The following is a 19,473-nucleotide window of genomic DNA, read 5'->3' as shown; positions in this document are numbered from 1 at the left end:
ATTTGCTGCTTTTCTGTTTGTTTTTGCTCAGGATTTTTGTCCTAATAAGGAGTGAGACTACATCTGCGGCATGTATCTAGGATGCATGATATGGCATGTAACTTAGGAGCTCATAATGTTCTAGATTCTCAAATTTGAATAGCTTCTGAGACATAAGCAGTATCAGGGAAACAGCCTTTGTTTTCATAAACATTGGAAAGTGCTTTGCTCTGAGATCAGAAATAGATCTGGTCTCTGTGAGAGGTGTTCTTTGCCTTAGCAGTAAACTTCAGTAAGACTGATGTTCAGCAATTCTGTTGAGGTGAAAACTAATGGGTTACTTTATTTTTTGGTGGGGGAAAATAGAGGTGGTATTTCAGCTAATTTCTTACATACCTTTGTTCTTGGTATTTGTGCACCTAAGGTACATCTACAGAAAATTTTGTGGACAAATAGGAGTCTAGAGCATGTGTAATACAGGCCCAAATTAAAGAATATGACACAAAACACAACTAATTATCTAGCAAGATGTTGGCAGGGGGAGAATGGACACACAACTGTAATATGCTGATGAAAGAAAGGAAGTAAGGAATCAAATATTTCCCCAGAAGATGTAATTAAGAAACTTCTTAATCTGAGTACACAGACTTTCACATTTGGGAAACAGCGTTTCCATAATGAAAACTCACACCATCACGAGCAACTGAGAGAACACAGAAAGTGTACTTTGAAAAATATGCTGCAGATTTCAGGAAAAGATGTTCTGAAGTCAGAAAATGTCACTGTATGATAGGCAAGCAGGAATGTTACAGCATCGTGAAATCTGGCTATGAACTGAGGAGTCAGCAACTTTTGTTCTCTTTTTTTCTGGGTTGCAGTGGATAAAAAAAATAGTAGTAGAGAAGTTTCCAATGTGCAGTTTTGACAAGCAGGTAAAGACTGACAGAAATGAAGAGAGATTTCCTCACAGAAATGTCCTAAGGTGTTTTTTACATGCATTCTGGATTTTTTCTTGATGCATGATACTGAAATAAAACTTGTTGAAATTTGATATCAAGGCACTGAATGTTTCAGAATGTTCTAAAAATAGCAATTATAAATGAGCTGGATTTGTGAATGTTTATGTAACAGTATTCTCGGGTGTGTCTCAGAGCTGTGTAATTTGAAACTGCATTTGCAGACAGGTGATTTATGATTTTTTGTCCTCGCAAGGTAAGTGTGACAGAGTAGAGGAGGTCACTGCGATTCATAAGACTTCCTGATAAAGGAAGGAGCACCGAACTGTGGCAAAGGTTCTGCTGCTTAAGAACAAGATGATGATTATTTATCTAATAAAGTTTGACATGGTGACTATGCATGGGATAGGGACTGTAGAACTGGAAGTTGTTGGTTTACTTTGTTACTCCTTCACTAATCTATGTAAGCAACTAAGCATCTTTGACAAATTGCCTCTTTAATTCGCCTGTCTTAATATTTTTGTGCCTTTTAAGTATGAGGAAAATATTTCTTTTATCTTGATTGTTGAGGTTGCAAGCTCCTCCTGGTAAGAATAAATCAAACTATTTTACCTCCAGAATGCTAAAAATGGTCTTAGTTGTAGGGTTTGCATTCTGTTGTAGTGAAAATGCTGGTCTGAATACTTCCTGAAGCTAGTGGTGTCCATGAGAGGTGTTGTCATCACCTGGCATTTAAATAGACCAGTTTAAGTACAGTAAAGAGATGACTGTGGGAAACAGTATTTAAGTTAGAACAACCCTGATAGATTTTAATAAGGGCTGCTTTTCTAAAAAGCACAGAAATGTAAACAAATGACTTAGCAAAAAAAAAAAAAAAAAAAAAAAGGCAAATAGTTTTTGGCTGAAGTCAGCCTCCCTGGCTGGCTCACCATCTATTAGTATGAGTGGTAGTGATGACACAAGCAAAGGGACACGGTTGCTTAGATGGGGATGAAGGAATAAATATGGCAGCTCCAATTTATATGACTTTAAACTCATGCAAAACAGCATGAGATTGCAATTAGGTGAAATGGGCTAAGTGATATTATCCATCTTTCTGTGCGGGAAAATAGACCATCAAAAAGCCCAAACAACAAATTTCTCTTCTGCTGGTTTAATGAGCTGAATCAGCTCTTTCAAGGGTGAGTGCTAAAGCTGGAACAAGAACCAGAACAGGAAAATGGGACTGAAAATGAGGAAAGTAAAAGAGAGCAAGACTCTACATTTCAGTGGAGGTGAGATGTTAGATTGGCTTAGTCTAGTGTCACTGTAAGACTTTGGTACCGTGATCAGTTTAAGTCAACATAAATGCAGGCTGCTGTCAAAGGGGTCGAGGACACGTTCTCCTGATCGATAATCTAAGTGTGGAAGGAAGTATGTTTATAAACTATAAGGAAATAGTGCAATTTAAGTTAAGGTGAAGAAGAAATGAAAATATCATCGTGGCCCATGATTATGGATCTAGGAGGAGGGAAAACTACTATGTTAATGGACTGCAGAAAAGATAATCATGCCTGGTGAAAGAGAAGAAACAAATAATTATTTATCATGTTTCAGTTGAGTGTTTATCACCAAAAAATGTAAAAATTCTCGTGGAGAAGTGCTTAACACAACTCATTAAATGAGCCCAGGGCAAGAGCATGTTGAAGATCTGTGGATAATGTAGATGTATATGTACTATCAATGACAAAATATTATCTAAAATACTTACAGGACAGCTGACAAACGTTCAGAATCCTTACTGATTCTATTGATAGGTGTGTGTTAGGGCTTTGAAAGCATACCCCGCTTTGCCTGAGAATGTGGAGATTACACCAGGACTGCAGGACGCAACCTCAGTGTATGGAAAGATGCCAGACCACTGAGTGGATGATCAGCTCTTAAGTGCCTAGAACATAATACGTGCTCAGATGCAGCCACTGTGGATTTGCTAAAAGCAAATCTCCTCCTTCATGAGTGACTGCTCTTGTGGATAAGAGAGAAGAAACAGATGCAACATATCTTTATTGTTGTAAAGCCTTTTTGCATTTTCCTGCATGCATTAGTCCTTTTCTACCTCTGTTGTATGAGTGCACTAACCTCTTGGCTAAGGTACCAGTGAACATACTTGAAAAAAATTGTAAGAACTGCAAGAAGCATTGAGCTGAGGGGGGATTGGACACACTATGAAGATCAACGTTACCTTTTAAAGCCATGCTCAGTGTATCAGAGAGAAGGTCCAAGATCACCAACAGTCTGCACTGAAATTCATACAGTCAAGTATTACAAACTGTCAATAGATAGGAGAAAAAATTGTCAGTGCAGAATGGTAAATGGTATTAGTAGTTAAGATATATGGGAAGGGGATTAATTGATCTAAGCAAATTTAAAAAACAAACTGACACCCCCCCACCCTCCCTGGATACCAATGTTAAAAAAAAAAAAAAAGGGGGGGGGGGGGAGGGATGGGAGCAGGGCGTACTTCTAAGGTGTGTTAACCTAAACATTGTGTGTAAAAGGGGAGAATTCCATTCTAGTCAGCATGTCATTCTGGGACCTCAGTGTGAACAGACTGTCCAGTTTTGGGCATCACCATTCAAAAGAGATTTGTTGTACTGGAAAAGGTCCAGTAGAGAGAAACAAGAATAAGAGGATTAGTGGAGGAAAAACAAGAAAGAAGAAAGGTTGGAAAAACACGTTATTGATGGCAATAATTAATCTGTTTATATAACATGCCTGTCTTGAGATTGTAGATGGGATCAAATGCTTGTCTCCTATAAGGCAGTATTTCTCCTCCTGAGAAATGTAAATCTGATTTTCTAGCAGCCAAGCTTTTACTCCAGCAATAACGCTTATCTGCTAGCCAACCCGTCTGTTTCTATTTCTCCCTCTAGACTAGTACAATTTGGCAAATACCCAAGCATTCAAACACAGGTGTTCTTGGATATCTGTCCTAGCCAAAAAGTATGAACTCTGTAAATTAGAATTGTAGAGTTTGAGACTGACTTAACCTAGCTAGACAGCTGCTAGAAGAATATGGCACTAAATTACCAAGTTGGGCACTATCTGGACAATCAGCAAAGCTTTGAACCTTCTCGTGCAGAAGAACATTTATAATTCTGTTGCATTCCCTTCTCTGCGTGTTCATTGGCGTGTGTTTGAGGGGCAAAAGATAAGGTACAGAGGAGCCAATTCTGGCCAATCCAGCTATATGCTGGATTTAAAACCCAAAACCTGCCTGAGAGTGAAGCAGGGAAGAAAAGCAGGGGTTTCCTCCAAGTGTCTGGAAAGCCTTCCTTATAAGGGAACAAATATGGGAAAGGGCTAGAGATGCATTTCCCTTGGGAGCAAGCTGCTGTGCAGATGGAGGGAGAAGCTAGAACACAGCTTCTGTTTTCCTAGCACATCTCGTCTTTCAAAAAGTTTGGGGCCCACGTGCAGAAAGGGGAAGTGCCCATATTGTCAGTTCTGGAGAAAAAGGGCTTTGCCAACAGAATAAAAACCTTGCCATTTAAGCCCGGTGGCATAATTCTGAGACCCTGAAAGGAATCTTTCCTTAACCAGTTGCAGACAGCCCTGAATGTCCCTCGTTTCTCAGCCCCAAACTGAAGAACCTAGGAATTGGACTTGATGATCCTTATGGGTCCTTTCCAACTTGGGATATTCTATGATTCCATGAACCTCCTTCTCTTTGAGCTGCGGTAACTTTTTCTGTGTGTGGCAGACTTATGGATACAGAGTCATCTGCGCCCCAGCTCTCAGACCCCACGTTTGACTGTCTGCAATAACAGCGCTCTAGGACAAGTGTGTGTGCACTCTAACAATTTGCATTGCTACAGCAACTAGCAGCAGTTGAAAATCAGTTCCCAGCTGCTGGCTTTGCCATCAGTATGTTGCATTCTCCCTGCAGTCTGTGCAATTCTGTCTTGAATGTTGTTGCTTCTTTTGCTTCTAGCTATCCATATCTCTGGGAGTTCACAAGGGCCGATCTGTCCGTTCCCAGGGCTGTGGGCAGACAAATCGCTGCTGCTGCTGCTCATCTCTGAAGTGTTGTGTTCCTGCATATTCCCAGAAGCTGTTCTGCAGCTTTTCCATGACACTCATACATCTGAACAAGAGCCAGTAGATTTGATTTTGGTGGGAAACTGAAAGTGCAGCTGAACAGCAACGGAGTGCTTCTCTGGATGTGCTGTTCATTGTTTATTCCGTTCTGTACGTTCGACATTTGGCTAGATCAAGGTGTGGCTCCTATGAGCTCCTGTGGTGCTTTTACTGTGCTAGGCAGCTGAACACCACAACTGCTCTCTCACTCCCCCTCCTTCGAAGAGGAGGGGAAGAAGTAAAGGAAAGAACAACTTATGGGTTGAGATAAGGATAATTAAATTAAAGGGAAAAAATAATTATTAAGGAAAGATGATTATTAATTAAACAATTTAACTAAAGGGAAAATGGGAGAAGTGAGCGGGAAAGGGAAAAACAAAACAAATAAAGGCTATGTGGAAGTGCAGAGGAAAGAAATTACTCTCTGCTTCCCACAAATGAGCGATGCTTGACCACGTCCTTGAAGCAGGGCCTCAACAACGCGTGTAGCTGATGTTCAGGAGGAGGACTGAAGTTTTCATAATGAGAGCCCACCCCTCCCCTCTTCTTCCTTTTTCCACCTTTTATTGCTGAGTGCGACATATGGTATGGAATATCCCTTCAGTTGGTTTAGGTCAGCTGCCCTGGTGATGTTTCTTTTCTCACCTTTTTGCTCACCCCCTAGGAGGGTTAGAGAGGGTCCTGATGCTGTGCCAGCACTGCTCAGCAGCAGACACAGCACTGCTGTGATCCCACTGCTGTTCTAGCTCCAAGAGCAGAGCACAGCACTGCATGGGCTGCTGCAGGGAAAGTTAACATCCCAGCCAGACCCAGTACAGCTCCTTGTGGGACTGCTCATCAGCACTCAAGGCCTTGCTTTGTTGTTCCAGTTAAGCCATATTGCTCTTCGTTTTCTGTGAATATGCAGAGCAGTCTAGAATTTACTCTTTGGGGTGTTTATGATTTGTGGTGTTACATTCATATGTATTTTGAATGTATTCATGTTATTTAGCCTAAAATAGGATAGATATTCCTGAATAATTTTTTTCTTTTTTCCATACCAAAAATGAAGTGACTGGTACTGTGAAGGCAGCACCAGACTTGGTGAGATGTTTTAAGGTATTAGGTTCTATAGGCCGCTTTAAAGGTTCTGCTTCCGTCTAATCAGTGAGCCATTACCAGCTTTTATCTTTTGTTTTCAGCACTCCTTTAGCGCAGAGTTCTTATTACAAAAGCAGCCCAGCTAGCTGTAATGTCGCAACGAAACGTTTAATGGTGGTGATTGATGTGTATCAAGCCAAGGAAGAGCTTCTCTGTTTCTCAGCATACCCGCTGGTGACCTCAAGGACAATCTGACTTTCATTCCGAGCTCAAGAGCAAATTAAAACAATCACTGCAGGGTGCTTAGAAATCTTTTTATTTATTCATTTAGGTCTGTTCAGGTATAGCTAGAGGCTCCATTATGAGCGTAGAGAGATCCCATTTCCGCCATGTCTAGCACATGCCCTTTTGTGATTCCAGGGTGTTACACCCTTGAGAACTGGAGTAAGGAATCTGACCCACCATTTTTGCCAAGTAAAACACTTTCACATGGTAGAATGAAATAGCAGAACCAAATGTAGGGTGCTGTAGTGTTGTTTTTTTTTTTTGTTTTTTTTTTTGTTTTTTTTTGATTTTGCTCACTGAGCTGAGTTGATTTAACAGTTTCTGCTGTCTACAGGGGTAAGTCTTGATCTGTTCTTGTTTGATTAATAGAAAAAGTATACCCTCAGTTACTTGCACAAGCAGTGTTGCAGTTGCAACTGTGAGCTACCTCAAGGAGCTGTGAAACTTCTGTATTTTCAGTCACATCAGTTCCCTGACCTTGCTGCAGTTTCCTAAGTGTTACTGCTTATGCAAAGGAGGTGAGTGGGTGGGCAGGCCTGAACTGTCTGTAAGTGCAGATCAGCAGTTCGGGTTTGGATGGAATTAATTTGTGAAAGAATCACACTCTTGGTCCTTGGGTATGGTACATTAAGCTTAAACATACACCAAAATCTGAGGAAACGGTGTCATTTGTCTGTTATGACATTTGTCACTACATTTCTTCTACTCTAATCTGTGGGAAGGAAAACACTAACAAATGCTACTAGCCTTTCTTCTCCTTCCATGCAGAATAAATACAGCATTCTGCCAACAAAGGGGGAGCGCATCCAGGAAAGGAGAGATGCTTTTGCAGGCATCTGGAAGAATTTCTTGAGGCAAATACCACATCAGGATCTGTAGTCACTGCTGCGAAGGCAGTGAGGCTTGTTGTAGGCCCTGGGCTTATGAGCATTTCTAATGGTCTGTGCGTGGTGAGGGCAGCCTTTCCAAATCTATGTGTGTTTAGATTGCACTGCAAAACTTCACATTGCTCCATTTCTAAGGCATAAATGTGTCTATGACTAAGGCGGACAGCCAAAGCCACTTCATTATTTTCAGATATGCTTCCCGTTCGGGGACATGCTGAACGAAAGGACACAAAGCCAGGTCACAGCTCCGTATGAATTCAGGCCATCATCTGAAGTGCCTTCTGCTTCTATACAAACAGAAGAAATAGTAGAACATTTAGCATGGAGGTTTACTGATATGCCATTTCCAGTTAGTAATTAATGTTATTGTGTCAAATGTGTCAGCACAGCAGTGTGTACAGTGACAATCAGCACAGCTCTCAGGAGAAGGTTGCTGAAGCTGGCTCTCTGTATTGGTCCAGGTATGGCCATGGTGTGGCTGATTGATGTAGTGCTGTTGCATGCAGGAGGTTTATGGTTCTAGACTAACCCAAGTAGTCATCTGAGGAAATAACCTTTATGTCCACTGATCTTTGCATTGTGTTATAGAATGATTGATGAGAAACGGCCAGTTCCCTTGCCAAAAAGTAAGTACTCACCCAGTGTAATGCAGGTTACTCAAGTGCATGGAAGTTTGACTAAAATTCATGCAAAAGGGACTGTATTACACCATGTGATATATGGCTTTCTCAGGATCCTGTAAGAGGCTGCAGAAGTTCTTTTTTTCTACCAGTTATCCACAAAGTCATTTGAGGGACTGGCAATCCAGTGCTTAGTTTATCATGAAATGGCGTGTGGTGTCCCTGAATAACTTTCCAGCTGTCTTTACAACTTCCCAGCAGAGGAAAAAAAAAAAAAAAAAAGAAAAGATGTGGTGTTCTGTTGTTTGGTTTTATTGGGTTTTTTTTTTTTTTTTTTTTTTTTTTTTTGTTTTTTTTTTTTGTTTTTTTTTTTTAAATTATTATTATTTATTTATTGCAAAGGATAATGGTGCTTGTGTAGCATATTGCATATTGGTTTCACAACCTTTGTGTTTTTCATCGTGATAATGCCATATAATAAAGCTATCTCAAATAGAGTTGTAGGATCCTTACAGATAAAAGCTTGTGAAAGACTATTTTATTGCTGTAATTTTATTTGCAGGAGCCTGGATCACAGCCACTTCCTACAGGCTCATTTGGATGCTTTAGTGTGAAATCCACTCAGGTGGAAAGTTCTTATTCCTATGGACCTTTGTGTGTTTTGGTGAATTAGGGAGAGAGTTAGTGGGAGGAGAACAGGATAAGAAAGCTTCCCACAAATCTGCTGTTAATTACTTGGATGTTTTTCCATCCCTTGTCTTCTTTCTAGCTACATCTGACAGAGTCCTGTTGAGCCTGAGGCAGTGTTCTGGAAGGCTCTCTAGTTGTTAGTGCCTGGCAGGTCCTTTATGCTCTGCTTCAGAGAAAAAGCAAAACAGACTTAACTGTAAATGGACTGACAGGGAACAGGTTGTCCTAACAGCTTTCTGTAGAAATGAATGTTGACTTCTTGTGGATGTTGCTGAATAAAACAGAGAAATTGCATGTACTCACGTGTATATCTAGGAATGTGTGTGTATATGTATATTACAGCAGAGACATCTTACCAGGGAGTTATTTGCTTGTTTTGGTGGGTTTTACCAACTTCCTGTCCCTAAACATGTATTTCTCTTCGTGAATCTAAAAACTAAGCAAATTCTGTCAGCAAATGTATTGTTCAGCTCAACACTTTTGGCCCGAGCTCACTCATCTTTCTTTTTTGAAAGGAATTTTATTACACTCTATGGCAGCAGAGCAAGGCTATGTGCTTTTATTCTGTGTCCTTTAGCAAAGTTTTTAGCTAAAACCTAATCGTTGTAATAGCTTGCTGAGGGTTTCTCTAGGAAAAACACTTGCTTATTGCCTCTAAAATACACCATTTTGAGGAATAAGCTCAGACAAGAATGAAACAAAACTGTGTGAAATGGAATGAAATGGAAATGGTCTGTGTGACAGTGCTACAATTACAAGTGTAGATCTACTTTGCTAGTGAGGCACAGCTAGGTAAAGGGCTTTTTATTTATTATTATTATTATTTATTTATTTATTAACTGAGAAGTAAGGTCTCGCAAGATGCTGTTGTCCATAGCATAGATGGCATATTATTTGTCTTTTCAGTTTCATGCCCGTATCTTTGACCAGCATTCTGCACTCAGCTTTGATCCCTGGGTTTTGCTCCGTGTTAGTACATTGGTCCAGGCCTGCTTCTTGTGTACACGTAGGAATCTGGTGCTTAAAAATTTTATACAAATGGTGTGAAACCCTGCTTAATAAAAAACTCAAGGTATATGTCGGTGATAGCAGCAGTTGTGCTGGATACTACATCAAATCCCTCTATCTCCAAAAAGATGGGGGTTGGATATGTCAGTCTTTTGCACTTACAGATAATGATTAGCCAGATTTGTTTGATTACTCAGGTTGGATAACTGGGAAAGGTTCTTCACTAAGATGGTGGTCAAGCACTGGAACAGGCTCTTCAGGGAAGTGGTCACAGCACCAAGCCCTCCAGAGTTCAAGGAGCATTTGGACAACATTCTCAGACACAGGGTTTGGTTTTTGGGTGTTCCTTTGTGAAGCTGGGAGTTGGACTTAGATAACTTTGGGTCCCTTCCAGATTAGGTTTATCTAGGATTCTCTACTGTATGAATTGAATGGGTTATTTAAAATGACTTTTTTTTTTCTACTTGTTTACAGGTTGCATGGCCGGTACCATGAAATGGCACCAAACGTTGTGCCCATGGACTATACAAAGGACCCGGATGTTAAACTACCTATGCAGCTTATAATAAACATGCCTGAGCTAAAGGTATGGCTTCTGACTGCTTACAAACTGTATTCTGATAAGCTCTAAAGCTTTCCTGCCAGAGATTGTGTCAAATAAGTTCGGTATCTTTTCCCCTTCCAGTTATTGTTCAAGGGCAAAGCCAGCCACGGAAAATGGAAAATATTTAGGTGGATGTCTCCCTTGAAGAGATAGTTGGGATAGAAATTAAAGGAAATTAGTAAGAACTAAAACTACAATTTACACTCTCTTCATGTCATATATCCTTTCAAAGCCAGTGGGTTTTTTTGCTGATAACTTTCCTTAATCATATTGCATAGTATAGGAATGTAGTTAGTATGTACCTCATTATTGTTAAAATAGTTACAAAATTGAAACCTGAGATGTGAAATAAGTTTTTCCCAGAGTTGTTATAATATTTCTTTCATCAGCCGGTTGAAAGCTGTTCACCCTTGTAACTCCTAGAGCTATGTAGTGCAAACCTGATTAGAATTCAGCTACAGGTTAGCTTTGTATCAGCTGTTTGCATTTTCCAAGTCTGTGTCCTTGACTGCCAGGGCTATTGGTGTAATTCCCTCCTCTGCAGCTTATGAAGCTGACCTTCTTATCTCATCTCTAAAGAAATGAATGGCATTTACTAAATCATGTAGGTATTACAGTTTTAAAAAGTTATTCTTCACCCATTACAGTGCTCAGCATGAATTAGGAAAAGGACATGCAAGTAGTATAATTTAAGGTTTGTTTATGTATGAAAGTGTAACAGCAGCAGCATTCTATAAACCCTTTTTTAAACATTATTATGTGTGTAAATATGTTGAAATATCTATGAAAGAGCCTAAATTATGTGCCTATGGAGTTAATGAAGAAGAAAGTGCATCCGGAGAAGTAATCATGGAGCTTGAAAATAGGTGGTATAAAGATCTTGCTGAAATGTTCTTTTCAGTTCATCAGTTGGCATAAAATATCTTACTATATGTTAACTGTTCAGATACCATAAATATATACTGCAAGTTTTTGCATCACACAGATGTTTTTATACTCTTTTCTTATTGTACAGATAAGAAAATTAGGCAACAGGACGAGTTAGCAATACTTTGCAAAAATGCCCCGTATTTTTCCTCTCTCAAATTGAGTCTAAACTGGAGATAGCAACACAGATTTCTAAGTTGATTATCTAGAATTAGATTGTTTAAAACATAATTAGGCATCTAAATAGGTAGCCTGAGATAAGTAGCTACCACAAGCAGAGCTAATTAGGCCCCTAGGCTGTATACTGAAGTATATTGTTAAATTGCTAATGGAGCTAAAAGTTGGAAAGTAGAAAGCTTGCTCTAAGCTTTATTTTTTGTACTTATGATGGGATCAGATGAGTGATGAGAGGTTGAGAGGTGAATTGAACACAATTATGCACTACTTTTCAGAAAAACAAGGAGTTTAGTGCAAGAAGTTATTAGAGAGATGGCTGACAACACGTGAATAATGAGAACCCGTTGCCACACTGTGGATGAGACAGCATTGATATCTTCAAAAACTATTTAAGTGCTCGTACAGAGAATAACTCCACAGATTACTAACTAGATTTATGATTTGGATGTAATCTCTGTAAATCAGAAGTCCCTCATGTTCATTGCACTGATCTCTTTCTTTTTGAATTTTATTTTTATCTGCTGCTGGTTCCAGTTAGACTTAGGCTGGTGGACTGGGTGGGCTGATGATTTTGATGGTTACTGTGTTCTACTCTTTTTTTCTCTCTTAGAGGTGATCCCTAGATGAGTTGAATTTGTTTTTAATGTCCCAGTGAGATTTGCTTTAGGTTAGTTAAAGGATCAGTTCTTAACAGATATCCTGAACCAGCCAGTTACCTGGAACCTATCTTAAAATATGAATATATTTCTGACTTGCTGACATGTTGGATGGACATCTGTATATAAAAATGCAAATTAGTCTTGTATGAGATGCAATAGCAGAAGTTACTAATGGTCTTACCAATATGAATATAAATTAAAATAAACTCATCAGCTTTTCCAGTAGCTGGCAGGATAAAATAGTATGTGCTTCATGTGGTCTAAGTACATGGGCGTATCTTGAAGTATCCTGGTTGTATTAAGCCATCTGCTGTGTTTTGCTTATGCACAAATATTGATTTTTTAGATTTGTGATTAAAATACATGGTTCTTAAGGGTTTTTGATTGACTCATTCTTTGTTGCAAGTAGTTTGATATCTCTCTATCATGTCATGCCTGCAACTCTTTCATCACTTAGGTGTTTGTACTGGCACTTCACGTGGGGAGACTCACTATTCCTTAAGTTTTATGTAGTTATCAAGGCAGAATCTCTAGGATGTTGAGAGCATGATATGAAATTTTCTGGCTCAGTTATGTAACTCTGAAGGGCTTAGCTGCCAGATGGCTGGTAGTTGTTTTGTGAGACATTGGCAGGCTGATATCAGCCTTCAGTTCTGAAAAGAAAATAAGTGATGGTAATCACACGTACTTTTTTTGTCTTCAGAGATACAGGATCAGACACTTAGGGAACAGCTGTTCTGTGAAAATGTTAAGAGATGGACTGCTCTTTTTACAAGACAGTGTGGTGTGTAAACTGAGATATAAGACATAGATTTTATGTTGACCCATGATTAGATTTTGTGATACAAGAGCGTATGTCACTTTTGTAACATATTTAGGTGGTAGTGGTGTAATAAACTTGCATATGTGTATTTAAAGTGGATCAAAATCTATCTTCTTTCACCCCTTCAAATCTGTGAAGCTTTCTGACCCAGCTATAGACTGTCCTGAGACAAATTGAATTTGGTTTCATGCAAATGGCAGGACAAAACTCAGTGTCAAATTTAATAATAATTCTCTCCCAAGTTTCCCAAGGCTGTGAAAACCCTTAGAAATACTGCTGTCAAACCAATCATTTCAGGAACTGAGGTTTTAAGAGTTTGTGGAGTACCTTCCATAGCTGGTGAGCTTGTTTCCAGTAAAATAACAATTAAAAGAGGAGACTGGATCTGCCCCACCTCCCAGGGTCTTTCAAAATATTGACGGTTAAAGGTTTTAAAATGTCACCTAAGATCTCAGTCATAAACCTGGGCCAGCGTTGGTCACGAAGCATTTCCCTATCTCTTATACAGACAGGGGAACAAGTCTTTCACCTATAGTTCATTTTCCAAGCAGTCTAGGTATTGACTTCAGCTCATACATGAAGAAAAAATGTCCTTAACCTTTGCAACTTTCCCAGACTGCTAAATAAATCGATATTGTTTACTCAGTAAATTTTCATCAAGGTGAAGACAAAACTGACATTTGAATCTCAGAATAGAAACAAACAAACTAAATGTCTATTGAATTCTAATAAAATTAGTGATAATTTCAATGCACCTGGCTTTTTTCATATGCACATTACACTTCCAGTTACTGGCAATGTTGAGCTTAATACCACTGCAGATTCTGACAAATGGATAGAATCAATAATGCACTTTTCTAAATTAGATTCTGCTACTATAAAGAAATATCTTTACTTCACGCATTAATGTTTTGAGCCAGGATGTTTTTAAATATGTCTGTGTTTCAAAGGAAAAAAAGATCTTCACTAACTTAAATTGGCAATGAATTTTTCACTAATTCATGGTCCTTAAGTTGAAAGTCAGGGCAAGAAACAAATAAATAAAGAAGGGGCAGATACTTTAAGTTGATTAGTTCTACCATTACACTGAAGTTAACAGATCGAGTTTACTCCGTCTGTTCCATTGGAGTCTCTGTCCTCTAATTTTGACAATCTTGGCTACACAAGCAAAAGTCTAATAAGTTCATTCAAGGGCATATGAGAACATTTGAGATTACGCTAATTAATACTGCAAATTTGTCACAACAATACGAATTGCTGAGTATGAGGCCATGTAAAAAGGGAAGATGCCTTTATTTCAAAACACAGCTGATTTCACTTGCATTATCCCTGTCATTTCCACATAACTAGATGTGAGAATGTAACCTGATCGCAGAGATCACACGTGTTCTGTAGGATGCAGGACTACATGTGTGGCTGCCGTCTTTGTGATGTATAAATCTCTGGTTGTAAGAACCTTCAAGTTGGCATACGGCTGTTTCTGGTTGTGGCAGTGTAGCAATCTTTGTGTCAAGACGAGGTCATAAAAGGGCTTTCTGGAGGGGAACCGTTTTTGTTTCATTCACTTTACAGTCTGTTGCTTTCCATTTTTGGCTTGTGCAGTAACTTCATTGATCCTCACAGGCCTTGTCATTAGCTGCAGTGGTGAGTGAGGTAGTTCATAAATCCACACACTACTGAAACAGAATGACCAGCAGGCACAGGAATCGGTCAGGGGAAAAAAAGGACACACAGGGAACAGAGAATTGATCACACTTTAGAATCAGTGTTAGCACCCAGTTTTTTTCTAAGTTTAAACATGAACACATACATGCTGCTTCAAAATAAAAATAAAATAATTTCCTATAATTTTAAGAGGATTGAGTTTTAGAAGTCATTTCAATGATTTTGTTGCACTGGTGCTAAGTAACGATCTGTCCTCAGTTTTAAAAGTGATAAAGTTTTCTGTGTAATGGATGGGGTCACCCAAGACAGCAGGTTGATTGTCTTCCCAGACCCCCACCCTGCTTTGGCTAACATTTGCCTCTAGCTCATCCTGACATCCTTGTCCCTGCATCCTATTAGTTTTTTCTCGTTATTGTGGGATGCTTTATGCCTTTTAGACCTTTCCTTTTGTCTTTCTGAAGGCCGTTTTAAACAAGTGTTTCTCAACTTAACCCTGAGCACTCCAAGTGTAACAAGTGAGGGCCATTTTTTCTCCAAATTCTAAATCTGTACCTATTGATGCTCTATATTAGTATTTTCTACACTTTCTTGCTGTAGTGAATCAGGTTTTGTTTCAATGCCTTATATTGCCATGATGGACTACTATGTTCTGCAAGAATCAGCAATCCCATATGCAACTGGCATCTTTGTTTTTTTGGCCCTCGTGACCGTGGTGCAGCCATCATTAAATAGGTAAGCTTGTTGCCAAGCTGTCCTACATCTCTGCTTTCTGCACAGGTGCAATTGCTCAAAACCTTGTAAAATTCACTTTGGTTTATATTTTATAGACTTTTAAAGATGTACTTGAAATAGACCTCAAAATGTCGCTTACTCCATTCACCTGTTTTATCTACAATACTTACCAAAACTGAAATTCAGTGCGTTTTGCATTTCTCATTAGAAACTCTAGGAGTTTTAATAAGCATAAGAGCTTTATTAAGCATGTACAGACAGATATGGTTGTTTATCGAAGATGTAAACTTATCAATCTATCTGTATCTTAGCCTTGGTTTGTGCAGGACTTTCTTATGCAGCGCGCTGTAGCTGCTGTAGAGAAGTTGGGATGACATAAATAGAACAATCTAAACATAAATAAAAATTATATTTGATTTTTGAGGAAGGTGTTAGATTTAAAAAAAAATAAATTATGGAAATGTGCTTTTGTCTGCTCCAGGGACAATTTGCTCTTGCACTTTTAATGTTTCTTCCATAGTGCCAGCCTTTCCTTTGGATGTCTAATAATGAACAATTTAGCCATTTTTATGTTAATGTTTGTCTAATAAAAATCCATTTCTATTTTTTAGGAGTAACTTCTGAAACTTGAGCATTTTGTAATGACTACCCAACCTCTCTAGTTTAGTTATCATGATCTAAAGAGAATTGTTATAGTTATACTTGCGGCACCTTATTTTGAAAATGCAGTCAGCTTGTGATAGGAGGACAAAGTGCTTTAAATTCAGTGGTCAAGCTGCAGGATGATTACAAAAACGGATAGGGCAAAAGGACAACACAGTGCTTTCCTTGAGCCTCTGATGGAAGTGAGAGAACAGGGTGTAAATAACAAATGCCACAGTAAGATTTAACTGTAATCACAAGCATGAGGCCTATAATCACAGTCTTAGAAAACTAACGGTCATGATTTATCATGTTGTGTTCTAAGTCTCTGTCAGAATAGATGTAACAGCATATTAAAAATGTTTAGAAGCACAATTGAGTAGAAAAAGCTATGGTTAAGAAGATAGATGGCACGTTGAGGAAGATGATTTCAAGCCACTTAAACAGCAGCAATCAGCAAAACAGCCAAGTTTTAGCTGTAACAGTTCTTTATGGTTTCTGTCTCCACTCTCATTTTTATTATGAGAGGACTGAAAAAGCTTTTTAACAAGATAAATGTAGGTTTCTAGTTGTAAAAGGATTCTTTTTTAAACAATTAGTGCTTGAAGGAAAACAATCTATGAGGGAACCGTATCGTTTTCCACTTTATTCCCTTCCCCCATGGCTTTTCCTTTAAATATGATGGAAGCCTAATCTGTGCTCTTCAGAGTAGAGGTAATGAAATTACAGAAAGGATGTGAAAAGTATCTGTGAAGGTAAACTAATACTTTCCATTGTGTAAACCGCAGATATACTGCCTGAAGACACACAATATGAGAAAGTTAAAGGAAAGAAATCAATATGAGGAAAGATTTTATTTTTCATTTAGATTTTAGAGATCCATTTGGCAAAGAGTTACTTAAGAAGTATGCTTAGGTCCATTTAATTGATTGTTGACCTATCTGTAATTTCAAGGCCTCTGACATGCCAAATAGATAATTCATCTTAAGCAACTGCAATATATTAGTCAGTGAGATTGTGACTAGCATTACGATGCAGAAAGTCCTGGGTTTTATATTCACTGCTCATAGGGATATTTGCTTCTGTGTAGTCCCTGCTTGTTGCCCTATGCTGCCAATAAGATGTCAGTTTCCATCTGTTCCCATGCCACCATGTTCTGATGGAGTTGGTTTTGAAAAAAACAATACAGCAGTTCAGAATGGCAGTGTATCTAACATGTTTTCTCATCCAGTCTGATACTGAGCATTTCCTAATACTACACATTTAACAGACATGCTGTTTTGTGTCCTTTGAGAAAGAAACTGGGCATATCTTGTATAGCCCAACTGAATCGTGCTTTGTCTTCGCAATAAACCGACCATTTGAAACTATAGAATCAGCTATTTTTCCACTGAGTGGCCTTCTATATGTATATTCATACCCCAGGCAGGTGTACTTCCAAGCACTTGAGTCAGATGCTCTGAGTGGTACCCACTGATGCACACCTCCTCCACACATCATGCAAATGATGGGAGGGATTGTTTTGTATCCTTTTACAACACTTCCTCTCAGCCACCTGGCTTATTCTGGGGTGTTGTTTTTTGTACTGTGACTCTTTACAGCTGTGACCCTGCTGCTTTTTTGAGCTTGACATCTTTTTATTTTCAGGAATCCCCCTTTTTTAATCTGTATTTAATTTCTCTCATTTTAAATTGGCCTGTATTTTCTTCGTCTGAATAGTGAGCTCAGACTCATATTAAGTTCAGAGCACAGTGAAGTCATTAATTTTCTACCCTTTGAAATCTGTAGACATGCTCTGTACTGTGGAGTTACTTCACTCATTAAACAATGTAGCAGAATTTGAATTTAGTATTGAGGGCCTTAATGCTTTGTTATTTGAGACCATGGCTCTGGAGTTGCTACTTCAGCTACCTTTTGAAACAGCCTTATTTCTGGCTGTTATCTCAGACAGAAAGGTTGGAGAGATCTTGGCATTTAGTAGTACTTAAAATCTCTGGTAAAGGCTATTCTGTAAATCTTGATTGTCCCAAGAGATTAATTACACTTCCAAGTTTGGTTTCTGAGAGCCTCACTCATCTGCAAAAGATTGACAAACACGCTTGTATTGTTTGGCACTGGATGGCTATATGGCTTTTGGCAGACTCCAATCGCTTTCTACCATGGAAGTAGTTGTAGAGTGCAAACTGAAAAGCTCAAAGGCATCTCAGGTTGTTAGTGTATGCTGTGTCCTATGATACCAGTAAAAGAGAAATCTGATAAAATCAGGTATGCTCTGAGGATATGAATAGCCTGTTAGCTTCTGCATGAAAGTATCTTCAAGTTCTAGCTGATAAGGCTGCCAAAACATGTTCTTATACTTGCCAGGCTGTATGTCTTGCTAAATGTATGTAGATATAGGACAGCTTTTTTTTCAATCCAGGCCACATAACCAAATGTTTAACCACTTCTCTGTATTTGCATCCTGGAGCAAGACACTGCAAGGAGTCATCCAACAGTAAGAGTCCACACATGACCAATCACCTGAAGAAGAAAGGAATGCTGCTTTCCAGGAACTGGATGTCCTTTGAAATGTTGTCCTTGTGCACAGTCACACCTCATGTTCCTCTTGGAGCATTTATGCTGTTGTATGTTACGCTAGCCTTTTAATAAGAATCCTTAAAAGTTAAAATGTTGGTCTGTGCCCCTATGTAACATGTAACTGGCACGTGAAAGAGGCCATAGGGGAGCATACTTTAATAGTCACTGCTGAGGCTCAGAAGTCTGTTATGTGACCGCATAGTGGTCATACAACAGGCACCTTTATAACACTTACAGAGGAACAATGGTTCCCCTGGAACTTAGCTACAATTCTTTATTGGAACTTAAACTACAAAATCTGTATCTGCCTGAAATCTGGGTTCTACCAGGCTGTGTCCTCAAATGCAATAAGTCAGTAGAGTTGTGCTAACTAGCATGAGCTAGAAAGATTAGGCACAAGAGTTTTATTTAAAATTGCCTTATGATATCTCAATCCATGTTGGCTTAGATTAATTTTCGATTTCCCTCATAAACTTGATCTGAAATTTTTGGTAGATTAGAAAGAACTATGTCAAAGTTTTCATTATTTGAGGTTGTAACAAAATATATTTTAAATGTTATCTATGTGTATGTGTGACAAATGTCATTATGCTTCCAAGATCCCCCTGTGATTTCAATTGGATATCTTTATCTTTAGCTCTTGTTTTAAGCTGTTGCGCACCATTAAACAGTTGTTGAATTTAACTTCAGAGGCGGATGCATATTAGTGTAAGTAACCCAATTCTCGTAAGGAAGTTTGTGCTCCTATAAGATGAAGGATATTTGAATATAAAGCATCAATCTGTTCATGTAACTTTGCTTTGTACATGCTGTTGGTACTTAGCCTCTGGGGGCACACAGAAAATACTGTGTTTTGTACGTGCATATGTGCTGTGTGTGTATTATCAATAAATAATTATAGTAAACTGAAGATTAACACTTTCTGGCCATTTACCTCTCTAATATAGCTGTTTTATGAAATTTTATTTAAAATAATTGGAAGGTATTATGAATATTTGTTAGTTAAATTTTTGTGGGGAAAAACTGAAATGGATATGAGTGAA

General features: G+C 38.7%; 1 protein-coding gene across 5 annotated transcripts in view; it reads left to right on the top strand.

Annotated features, from left to right (window-relative positions):
• Positions 1-19,473, top strand: part of CIB2 (calcium and integrin binding family member 2) — a 44,023-nt gene that overhangs the window by 15,002 nt on the left and 9,548 nt on the right. For all 5 annotated transcript variants that reach the window (XM_032194644.1, XM_032194643.1, XM_032194646.1 and 2 more), the window contains one exon: positions 10,099-10,210. In XM_032194644.1, the coding sequence (XP_032050535.1) occupies positions 10,099-10,210 (112 nt within the window). The remainder of the gene's footprint in view (positions 1-10,098; positions 10,211-19,473) is intronic.

Source organism: Aythya fuligula, chromosome 11 (assembly GCF_009819795.1).
Source record: "Aythya fuligula isolate bAytFul2 chromosome 11, bAytFul2.pri, whole genome shotgun sequence".
In the NCBI taxonomy this organism is placed as follows: Eukaryota; Metazoa; Chordata; class Aves; order Anseriformes; family Anatidae; genus Aythya; species Aythya fuligula.
The sequence above is the reverse complement of the archived record's forward strand: the minus strand, read 5'-3'. Positions and strand labels throughout refer to the sequence as shown.